The sequence below is a fragment of the Nannobrachium achirus genome, assembly GCF_963921795.1.
Source record: "Nannobrachium achirus genome assembly, chromosome: 8".
Classification (NCBI taxonomy): Eukaryota; Metazoa; Chordata; class Actinopteri; order Myctophiformes; family Myctophidae; genus Nannobrachium; species Nannobrachium achirus.
Window position 1 is genome coordinate 38,190,675 of NC_137817.1, and position 12,500 is coordinate 38,203,174.

General features: G+C 44.8%; 1 protein-coding gene across 15 annotated transcripts in view; it reads right to left on the bottom strand.

Annotated features, from left to right (window-relative positions):
• LOC308289316 (RNA-binding protein Musashi homolog 2) overlaps positions 1–12,500 on the bottom strand; it is a 421,115-nt gene that overhangs the window by 30,923 nt on the left and 377,692 nt on the right. For 6 of the 15 annotated variants that reach the window (XM_080730980.1, XM_080730981.1, XM_080730990.1 and 3 more), the window contains exon 11: positions 7,817–7,879. In XM_080730980.1, coding sequence (XP_080587106.1) covers positions 7,817–7,879 — 63 coding nt within the window. Of the gene's footprint in view, positions 1–7,756; positions 7,889–12,500 lie in introns of all 15 variants that reach the window. The other 9 variants (XM_080730985.1, XM_080730987.1, XM_080730983.1 and 6 more) reach the window with 3 other exon arrangements.

Below are 12,500 nucleotides of genomic sequence, written 5' to 3' on the forward strand. Positions count from 1 at the left end.
AAAATCCTTTGGCCCATCTGAGATCTATGTACAGTACCTTTTAACCACGTGGACCCCAGCGTCACTGTCGGGCATGCAGAAACCTTGTATCTCCAAGTTTCAAATTTGTATGTTGTTTCGCAAAGAAAAGCCCTGCTTCATCATACAAGGTCGTCGCACATAGGTAGTCAAAACTACAAGCACCCAATAGTAGCTGTGTGCTTGTAGTTGTGTGCTTGTAGTGTGTTTGTAGATCGGCTGTTTTCACTAGTTTAAATCATTTTTAAAATGATAAATACAAACTGTTTTGGACATACAAGGATTCCACCCGACAACGACGATATAGGGTTTAAGTGGTAAAAGAAAAATACAAGTCTGTTTGTGGCAAAGGAAGCTCTGCGCCACAAGGCGAGCAGCATCATGTACGAGCCGATGTCCGGGAGAACATTCCGGCTGCACTGGAACACAGTTCAGTCAGTCTATCACAATCACAATCATCATCTCTCCCGCCGGGCGTGAACCGCCCCGTCGCAGCCAATCAGCCGCTCCCGCCACCTCCTCTGGACAAGCCTCGGCAGCTGCCTTTGTGACGGAAATCAGCAGCAAAGAGGGCGCATGCTGTTTCCCGCCGCCCCGCCACTGTACAGGTTCATCAATCTCTTTTACTGCCATCCAGCTCGTGGCTCATCATCGGAAAGAATGCGGTATTATTCCAAATAATCACTACTGTGCCAGCGACTCGCAATCCAGACGGTAAATGCCAACGAGAGAGCAAAGAGAAAAATGCCATGAAAATCATGGTGCGGTTCTCAACGCTGCTACCTGGAGTGGCATGTTAGCTCAGATCCACTCTGGACCCTGAGATGGAGGACCTGCATCGGATTAGACACGAGAGGAGGTTATTCTAACCAGGGGGAGAATGGAATGATTTAGAAGGACAGCCAGTCAATGGCTATTGGTTCCAAACTGGAAGAAATAGTCCTTCTATTTCCCGATATGTTCTCCTCAGAGCACACCTGACAGTTACAACAAATCGGTCAAATTTAGTTGTCTGTGATCTGTTAAACCTGCCTTTTCCACATTCATGTTGCCAGATGTCTTCGGAGCAAAAATTGTATAAAACTCCTGACTTAAAATGAAGACACAAGGTGAAATCTGTGAAGAAGCAAAAAAAAGAAAGAGCCTAAAGGCAAAGCAAAATCATAATACACGTAATGAGGTGAAATCAAAGCCTTTGTGCACATACAGTACAGTATGTCTGGCTGTCCTCTCCACTTTCATGCTAGGCACAGCCAGTTATTCAATAGACGGGCTACAGTAGGAACTGATCTCATCAGGTGAACAGGACAAGTCTTTAATCCAAACCATAATGCCCTAGGCACAATTTGTACAATGTGGGGGAGGGAGGGAGCCCCTGGTGCAACGACAAAGTGGTGAACAACTTCAATGTGGCTTTCCCTTCGGCGCCGATGGTGGCCGTCTCCTCTGTGTTGCTTTTAAAAAAATCCCTTTATATCCACATTTTTTTCCATTGTAAGGGGGGGTGGAAGCCCTCCTACATAGTCAATAGGCCAATTGGAGAGAGAGAGAGACAGGGAGATGGCTGCCTTGTTCCCCTGTAGGCGAGGGCCGTATAGCTAAGGCTGTGATGAGAGCAGGGGCTTTAAAGATTTCTATCACGCTCCACAGATCTAAAGGCCAATAGCATCCAACCACAGTCTGATAACAGAGGGCTTTAAGAGAGATTTCTCAGAGAATGCCATTGCCGTTTGCATTGGAACGTCTCTACACTCTGTCCCTCATGGGCCATCACAATCCCAGCCCTCTTGGGATTGACAAAATCGTGTTTCTTTTTTTTTTGTCCTGGGGACTGGCAAGCTGCAAGACTGGACCCTCCAGAGATCTCTCGCGTTCAAGTTAACGCGGGAGAACAGATGGTACCTGAGTGAAGAGCTGAGGTGTGTATGGTACTTAAGCAGCCTAAGGACCATCAAACAATACACCGGGGATCACAACCAGTCCAGGGACAGGATCTGAAAAAGGCTGCTCCAGTCCATTTTACAAAACGGTACATTTCTAAACAATTTATAGGCCAATTTTGTGAGCTTGCAGCCATCCGAAGGTTATAACTCATCCATTTGGTATGATCACATTTGCATACCCAGATCCAACACACCTATTAGGTGTGTTGGATTTGGGTATGCAAATGTGATCATAAAAAATGCCCAGTAGTCAATCTGAATATTGGCGCATCTACATTAAATCTAACCCCCACATTATTCATTTAAGTAGCTGCCATGTGTTGCTGCATGTGTTACTGTGTGCATCACAGTATGGTCAGCCGAGCCCTTTAGATCAGTGGTTCTCAAACAATTTTGGCTTCAGTAGTTCCTAGTTCCCTTACTTTTGAATCAAAGTACGCCCATTACCTGACTACCGTAGAAGAATATACTTAGAAAACTGCCAGTGAAAACCATTAGCTAGCATACTGTATTGTGACGTTATGAATGAGTCATAACTTGAAAGGGAACTTAGGTGACGCACATCGACTGGTGGGTGCTGGGCTAAAGAGGCTTCAGTTCACAAAAGGATAGAGCGCGGGCGTGCACCGAGGAAGGTACAAAAGAACGTCTTTATTCGGCTGACCACGTTTCGATCCTGTTGTGGATCTTCATCAGGTCGTGTGAAATCCTTTTGTGAAATGAATGAGTAACAACCCACCTTTGAATAAAGTGACATTTGTTTTGATGTCAATATGTTCAAATAATGTGTAAATAAATCAAAAATAAAACAAATCAGAAGGTTCACACAACATTGTCAATGTTTTAGCATTAAACATAATAGTAAAATAATTTCTTTCCATTCGACACTTTCTCTTGCGTGCACCCATTTGAGAAACACCGCTTCAGATTATTCAACCTTTACGTGGCAGCAAAACAAAAAACATTGCCACTAAAGTTGCCTGGGGTTTAGTTCCCCTTTTAAGGTATTTCTGCTTCGCTGAGCCGCATGGCAAAATGATGACAAGGAAGAGGGGGCATGACATTGCAGGCAGGTCTGTGCCTAATTTGTGTCAACAGCTTTTCTAATCCCGAGGAATGCACAGTGCAGCACAAGCACAGGGGACCACAATGCAACAAGGGTGATTGTCACAGAGATATTATGTTAATAAATGTATGAGACGTTAAAAGATGAGCATCAGGCAAAACAAAGTTAGCACCGGTGTTACATCACCGATTCACACTTTTAAAAATGGAAATTATGTTAAAATGCCACTGGGTTTACATGTGTGCATTTCGCGAGTCACACTATAGTCCTGCATTTCTCATCTATTAAGGCTTTGAATGTGAAATGATGGCAGCGTTTGGCGTAAACAGAATGTTGACTAACGGTAAGAGCTTCGATTCGGTTTGTATACAGAAACTGAAGAAGAAAAGAAGAAAAATGATGACATCCTTAAAGGGTAAAATAAATACAAGGCGTCCAAGTCCTCTAATCGACTGTGAGAGCGTTAAGCTTAAAGGCATGATAAATCCACAGCGGAAATGCCAGCAGACATCTATACTCAGACTCAGACTGCTTGGGTAAAGTAACTTCACCTTATTTACAGTGCTGATCCCCTGTAATCCACCACAATATGCTCATATTCTCTAATTGTATGCCTTCACACAGGCTTAGATTGTTGTTCTTTTCCTCCCGCCTGGTGAAAAATCTCATATATATGCATCCCTAGAGAACATGAGATATTATGCTACTTATACTATGCAGATGTATGTTGATTACTTGTTCTCAGTCATGTTATTTAGATATTTTACTGTTTGCTTGACCACAAAATGTTAAGAATGTTACTTAGACAGTATGTTGTATAAACAGATTCCAGGTTTGCCTGGTGTTTTAGTTCATTTAGTAGCACTTAATAGTTGTCTTTACCCTCTATTTACTTGACCATTTACGCTGTTGTTTGTTGACTAGGGTTCCTTCCAACGCAATTTACAGTGATTAAAGGTGTTAATATGTGTTTTTTGTGTGTTTTTTATATATAAAAACTGTTATTCTGATGAATACTAATTCTGATAGTAATCCCTGCTAGAGTGTTTGATCAATACCAGCGCTCTCTCCAGCTCATAGTAAATAGAAAATACATTTTCTGTTCTGGATACCAATTTTATCCAGGAGAGAGAATGCCACAAAGATCAATTAACCCATTTAGTGCTCCAGACATGAACGGGTTAAATGTCCAGCGCGCCTTTCGCCTGCTCCGTCCGCGGCCAGTCTCTTATTTTGAAGGCCAGAAGTCGATTGCGCAAACATTTCCTGTTTGACGTCATGGCGTCATTCACCGGAAGTGGTCATCATCCCATGCGGTTGGAGTAATGGCCGATCGTTGTCTTTCAGCTTGTGTTACCGGTATAATAGCGAGAATCTAATGCCATCCTTGGCTTCAAAAGTGTTTTTTGGACATTAAAGATGAGATAGACCGTCGGCTACCATGTTAAGGGATTACTATTTTGTGCACGTGGATCCGCGATGATGATGAATCGGCGAGTCCAATCGAGTCCAACGGACCGTACGGTAAGATTGCCAGCTTTACTGTATATACAGTATATAGCTCGAGTATACTCGGGATCGGCACTCCGAGTACTCGAGTATTTTTCACAAGTATTCTCGAGATTGGCTACAAATGGGTTAATCAGTTTTACAGTGGTCCAGTTAAAATTGTGTCGGCTCGTTATTTATGTTTTGTATTTGTGTTTCATCACTTCCTGTTTCACTTACACCACCAATATACATTGTAATGATGAATTGCGTGGAGAGTATTATTACTTCATTCTAACTCTGTCCAGCAGTTGGCACCACAGCACTACAGTGGTTGGAAGCCAAGGCAAAAGGTCACATTTAAATGCCAACTGGCGGCTAATGGTTGCCTGGTTGGCATCTGCTCAGTGGTGGCAAACAGAGCCCAGGAAAAAAAGAAAAAAAAAACTCTTTGAAAAGTTTCATAGCAATGTAGGGCTACAATTATCAAGAATTGTATAACTTTTTTCAATTACTGCCAAAAGTGTGAGTAAACTGTTGCACTCCTATATCAATGTTACCATTTCCTTTATGGTATCTTTACTATCTTACATGAATAAAGCCTGTTATGATTTACACCCTGCTTGCTCTACGGTGTCTGCACGCACTACAGTACAGTATGTTTCTCCCATACACTGCAGTTAATTTATGTTCCCCAGCAATGAAATGGCCCACATTAATGTGGGTTTTAATCCTAATCATGATCTAGTGTTACACGATGTTACTGTATATGCAATATGCATGATCTACTACTGCATTAATCCATGCCCTGCTGGAGCCCTAATGAAACCGTTCAACATGGAGTCACTAACATGCCCAAAAAACAAGGGATAGAGTAAAAGAAGCTTGTGTTTTCAAATGTATAAAAATATGAGATCTACAAGCTCAAGATCGTCTATTTTCAAATGGCCAAAATGCATATAGGGCATAAGTAGAAAATTGTACTTAAAGTACAGTACTTAAGTAAATGTACTTAGTTACTTTCCACCACTGGTATCTATATACTGAGCACACCTGAGCCACATTTCATCTGCAGCAGGTACCGAGGCTACGGCGCGACCAGTCAGCGCTTAAATGTCACACAATTACGTAATCACGTCGGTGCTGCCTCGCACGCGCTCGCGAGCGCTGGGCCCGTTCGAGCCACCCACCCCAGCTGTCATGGTGTGCGCCGGCGTTCCTCTACCTCCTAGGGGCCAAGGCTCTCTGACAGCCAATTAGACCTGGCCATCATCTCTTCCCCTCCCAGCCAAAATGCCGTCCGTCAATTGAGGCTTCGCTGCCTGTTTTTCTCCCGGCGTTAGTTTAGCTATGTATTGCTGCGGTGGCGGCAGGACAGAGTCCGCGTGATTGATTAAGCTATCGGGCAGCTGAATCAATGGAGCCAACCAGAGAAAAACAGAGGAAGTGGAAGCCAATTTGAGCGGGATTCAGGAATGTGCTCTTTGCCCGCACTGAGGGTTCGGTTTTCAGATGAACAGGTCAAAATCCTAAGGGTTGCATCGTTTGATAACAATATTGACCACTTGAACCCTAGCATCCCTATTCTGGGGGTGAATGAACATTGTCTATTTTCGGTGAAGAGATTTGATATAGAGGGTAAAAAGGAGTGTTTCTAGTATAGAGCACTGGGGAACTCTAGTCCAGTGTTTCTCAAACTTTTAAAATTCAACGTCTTCCCTTAACTCTGACAGTGTACAAATGGAACCAAATGGACCTGTTAGGGTCCATTTGGTTCCCATTTGTACACTGTCAGAGTTACAGACTTGTATGGGTCCATTTAGACCCCCCTAAAGGAACCTGGAATCCACTATGAGAACCACTGCTCTAGTCAACTAAGTATAATATAGGTTTTAAGCAGTTAAACCTACATAAATATTTGTTTAAAAAAAAAAACCTACATAAATATAGCAGTACATTGTGGCTAGACTTGTCACTTGTCACAGCACCACAACGCTGATATAGCCAAGTACTCGATTGTGTGTTCAGAACAGTGAAAGGAAAACCTTTAACCTGGAGGCTCTAAAGGGTTCACCTGTCTCTGTTTGTCAGCTAGGGGTTCAGCTGGGATCCATCTACATCCATCTGTATACTGCAGAGCTGGCAGGTACAATAGCTCTTCACACAAACGCTATCTACGGACGCCTTGCTAGCAGGGGTCATCGCCATGCTGGCTTGTGGCGGAGATTTTTGTCAAAATGAAGATTTTGCCACGGACATACAAAATGGGCGGGCAATAATATTAACAGAAACATATAAAAAAAAAGATAGCCCTGAATGACCATAACAGGTCTGTAAGTCTGAGAGTGTTCAAATGGAACCAAATGGACCCGTACCGGTCCTATTGGTTCCATTTGTACACTCTCAGAGTTAAGGCGGTCCTGGCAAATAAAACATTTGAGAACCACCAGTACTAGTCGGACGCTTAATGTGTCATAGCGTCGTTGTAAATAAGTGTCATATATACATTCTTAGGAAAACCTGGAGACTTGACATTCAGTAATTGGGTCTTATGATCAAAATAATAACATTATAATGGTGTGTAAAAAATAAAAAAAATAAACTAAAACATGCCACGGACGAATCTTTGCCACAACATATTGACGACCCTTGCTTGCTAGCCACGCCTATTTTCTGTAGCCAAGTGAGAAGAAAAAAGGGAAACTCTCGCATCCCCCTTTCTTTTGTCACTTTGCAGAGATTGTGTGTGTGCGTGTGTGTGTGCGCGTGTGTGTGCGTGTGTGTGTGTGTGTGTGTGTGTGTGTGTGTGTGTGTGTTCAGTGGGGGGGAAGGTGAGTTAAAGCCTCATTCATACTCCAAGGTGAGGTGAGTAGCAACTCACCGTGGTGTAGTTTTCTAAAGTCCAAAAACTACAACATTAAGCCACTCACCGCTCCCCTGACACATCTCTCTGCTTTTACTGTCCGACATCACCCCCTTCACTGATTGGTCTAGAAGTTGGGTGGGCGGTCCCCCTGGTTTCACAGAACGGAGGCCCAGTGAAGTATGATGGCCTCCACTTAATATCACCTAAAAAGGTGAGTAGCTATACTCACCTAAAGGTGAGATGCTACTCACCTCACCTTAGAGTAATGAGGCTTTAAGGCTGAGGAGGAGGAGTGAGTGGGGCTAGTAGAGGAGTGTGAAACAGCGTTGGAGAGAGAGAGCGTCAGGCCACACAGAATACCGACAGAGCGTTTACCTGCCCCTGCGTTCTGCCCATACACCATGTAGCCGCTCCCTCTTCCACGGGCCCCCCTACCTGAGCCACGTGCCGCCGCTACCGCCGCTGCCGCCACCGGTCCGTACGCCGTCGCCGGGAACCCTGGGGTGACAACACACAAAGAGGCGGAGGCCATGTTAGTATACACGTGTGTGTGTGTGTGTGTGTGCGCGTGTGCGTGTGCGTGTGTGTGTGTGTGTGTGTGTGTGTGTGTGTGTGTGTGTGTGTGTGTGTGTGTGTTCCTACAATGGAGAAAGGTGGAAAACGTCTGTGTGCACTGTGCACGTGCGTGTACTTAATTTGAAGGACTACTACTACAGTGTGGACAGGTGCACACACTAGTTGAGTGGCACGTGTGTGTGTGTGTGTGTGAGTGTGTGACGTGTGTGTGTGTGACGTGTGTGTGTGTGTGTGTGTGTGTGTGTGTGTGTGTGTGTGTGTGTGTGTGTGTGTGTGTGTGTGTGTGTGTGTGTGTGCGTGTGCGTGCGTGCGTGCGTGCGCGCGTGCTTGCGTGCGTGCGCACGTCTCCAGCATTTGGAGGGAGATTTGAATGCAAAACACTGGATTAGTGAACACCATCTTCCCCTAACAAAGGGGGACAATCAGGCATTGTGTGCATACAGTGTATAGGAGGAAATAAAATGTGCAAGGCAATCATGTATTTGGAAAATCTGCAGAAAAGACCAGCCGGGCTGTCAAAGAACAGCAACGCTGACGAGGGTTTGCGCACGGAACGACGCAGGGCCTGAATGCCCGCTGCCACTTGCAGCCGGCCAAGATGGAACGTGTCTGCAGCACACTGCCGTGCTTTGCAGGCCACTTAAATAGCCTGCAGAAATGGGAAGAGGAGTGAGCAGGGGCGTCACAAGGGGGGGTAGAAAGTGGGACTGAGTTACTAAGGCCCAAGGTGGTGGGGGCCTTAATTATTTTGTACTTTAGCTATTGAAAAATAGCAGATATACAAGCTCACAGCGCGGCACCGAGTGCCGCGCTGCGAGCTTGTAGATCTGCTATTTTTGAAAAGTCGTTAAAATGTGTGCATGTGTGCTTTGAATGTACTGTATGTATTTTTAAGCGAACATTTGTAACTCAAATGTTGCTTCTGGGGGGTCCCTGGAACTAAGTGTTTTGAGATGGGGGTCCGTGGCTAAATACTAATAATAATATAATATAATATAATTCTTTGGGTCCTTCAGATGAAAAAGTTTGAGCACCACAGACATAGAAACATACAAGTAGGTTTTTCAAAAAACCCTAGAAGGATTTGAAATATTCAAAGACTTGCACACATTTTCACGATTTTTCAAAATTGTAGCAGATCTACAAGCTCCTCAAGCTCTACAAGCTCGCAGCGCAGCACTCGGTGCCGCGCTGTGAGCTTGTATATCTGCTATTTTTCAATAGTTCAAATAGTTCAAAATGTGAGTGAATCCTTGTACCCAGGGCCCAGAATTTGGTGCGACACCCCAGAAGAGGAGTGAGCAAGGAAGGGAGTGAGGAAAGGAGGGATCAAGACGGAGGTGTGTGTGTGTGTGTGTGTGTGTGTGTGTGTGTGTGTGTGTGTGTGTGTGTGTGTGTGTGTGTGTGTGTGTGTGTGTGTGTGTGTGTGTGTATGGGGGTGGTGGGGGGGGCTATGAAAGCCAGAAGAGCGAGTCAGCTTGTGGTTGTCGGCCGTCTGGGTTTATGCTTTGGAGCTTAATCAATCAGGGGGGTAATTTGGGTCTCCAGGCAGCGATGAGAGGCAGTTCCAGCCCCAGTGGAGCGAAGGGTGGGTGGGCCGGCCAGGGGAGGAGGTGGGGGGGCCGGGGTGATTTATGGAGGGTATTTACTGGGCAGTGGGCAGGCTCGGCCCCATCACGAATGGTTAGCGGTACAGATCGTTTTGTCACGGGACGACTTGGTGACCACGGACACATTAACTTTTCAATTCTGCGGCGACACTTTGGATTTCTTAGTACAGGAAGAGGACACTGTGGGTGGGTGTCCTCCGAAAAAGCTTGTTCTTCCAGTGTTCATGCTGGATCAGAAATGTGGCATCTGGAGAGACAGTTTGTACTTTGTACTTCAAAGCACACCGAAGTCTCATAATGTACTTTTTGATGAGGAGGGCCACCCGAATGTCTGAATCCACAATAATGATACGTGATTTCTTTTCTTCACTTTTTCATAAACGCATGAAACTTGGTACACTTAAGAGTTGTATAAACTAAAAACAAATCATAATTGCAGGAATCTGGACGACGCTGCAGAGTTGGAACCAGGTTCCAACTTTTTTAGGACGATATATTAATAGCTCAGGCTTAATTAAACACATTTTGTCTCTGGCTGTGGCTGGACAGAGGGTTGCCTACACAAAGGAGAGGTGAAACCGACAGATGGTTGCACTGTGATAAAAGAGATGTCATGTAATTAGAACTGCCTGTCGTAGGAGTTATCTCTTCCTTCTCTCTCCTCATATTAAACGAAGACCTCCAATAACCTCTTATTTGGCGCTGATATATAATCAACACTTCTGACTTTGGAGACTAGATTAGTGCCTGGGCTGAATAAAAATGTGAATTTGTCGGCAAAGAGGGGGTTGTCTGAAGTAACATGCAGGAGGTATGCTTGTGCTTGTTAACGTGACGTGTTACGTACAGTAGCTTAATAAACTACCACTTTATTAATCCTCCCTGTTGTTTATAACTGGCACCAATCAATCATGCTCCCAGGACCAGTATGGTGTTCCCCGCTCCTAAAATTAACTCCACTCTAAGACAAACATCTGCTTTTGTGCCCTAGGTACCTGGAACAAACAGGAAAACACTTGCCAGTCAGCCAATTTCACAGCTTGATTTTTTATCATTATTGCATGGACGGGAACACATTTTTGTGCTTTTACCCTTCAGGCCGGGAACACATTTTTGCATAGTACATGTACAGTATTTAGAAAAGATTATTTTCCCCGAAAACGTAGGTCAGGCTTATAAGGCGTTTTGAGAATTGGCCTCAGGCCTAAGTGGCCTCATCTGTCATTGTGATCCCATGGTTTAAATAAAGGTTGAATGAATGAATTAATGAATGAATACATGAATGAATGAATAAACGAACGAACGGACGGCGAACGAACGAACATTTCAAAAGAGTAGGCAGGGTCAGGATAAGCTAAGTTCAGATTAAATAAGAAGGCCTTTATTAAGAGAGCCGAATCATTGTTGCACTGTTGTACTCTTGTTGCTCTTCAACGCGGGTCGAGGATAAAGAGTTGTGGTGGTGGAAGAAGTGCCAGGGCAGGCAGGGTGAGAAGAGGAGACCAGGGGCGGGGGGGGGGGGGGGCGGAGGGGGGGAAGGTGCTCGGAAATGAGGCATGGAAAAGAGGAGCGAGGGAGAGTGAGGAGAGGAGAGATCAGTGAAAGGGGGAGCTGGAGGGAGGTAAGTGGGTGTGAATACAGCGCCCCAAGGCACTGTGTTAAGGGGTCGAACAGGTTAAGAGGGACATGCTGTGGGCTTCGTAATGAGGTCATTACCCCACCTGCAGTGATGCTCAGTGGGTGTAGGGCGCGCGCACACACGTGCATGTGTGTGTACGACTGTGCGTGCGTGTTGGGGGGGGGGGGGGGTTGGATTGTTTCAGACAGTACAGAGAGCATTCGGTGTGCCGAGAGGCTCTGTAGGCGGGCGGCGAGCCAACGACCTGCTGAGACGTTCAGGGCACTTTTCCAACTTTTCTTTTTCTGTCGCTCTCGCTCCACGAGTACAAGCATCTACAGCCCTTGTGTTGTCTTGCAAGTTTGACCATGTTATAATTCCGCCATGAATATGGCCTTTTCACACATTTCGGGAGCAAATTGCAGGCAAGCAGAATAGAATTATCCAAAAAGCTGTGTCATGCTAATTGTCATATGACTCCCAAGATCACGTGTACCCAATTTGATAAATATTGGTTTAAAATATATTTTAAAACATTTTGATTGTTTAATTTGAAACTTTATGAACTGTCTGAAAACAGTAAAAAAAAAATCTAAGCTAAAAGGAGAACAAAAGAAGCCCCTAGGGGCTTATTTCCATTGTGGTCATGATATTGGGCATTTTATGCTAAATAAACACATTTGTAGCTAAATAAGCCGCATCCTGCAATAGGAAGCCTATTGTATCCAACCCGTATGGAATACGGTATCTAGGCGATGCGAGTTTTGGACAAAATCCACAGTAGTAGTAGCAAAAAGTGTGTTGTGAAGAAAATCAAGCAAATTGATGGAAAATCGATTTAGGCAAAAAACACAACGTGGCGTATATGGTGAATTGTGTGTGAACCAAGTAATTCTGGGATGTATAGATTGTATGATCTACGGTTCAAGAGTTAAAGCAGGCCAGTATACCACAACCATGTGTGGGAAACATTGATACTGTGTGTTCAGTCCAGCAGTTTGCAAGATTAGCGCCGGACGTCGTACGCACACACTCGCAGGAAACATACTGTAATCTGTACGCCCGGCCTTCACGGCCTGGCAGAGATAATAAGAGTCTAAAAGACCCACTAGTGGCCCCTGGAGGCCATGGTGCTCCTTACACCCAACTCTGCCAAATGAGATTGAACTGACTGTCCGACACCGCCATCCTTAGAGCTCACTAGACTTATTACACCTCCATGGTTCTCAATAGCGGGGCAAACTATTTCTGCACAAGAAGCTAATTCATGTAAACAGCACATATGCTGGGATTCATCTATACCTCCTTATCTCGG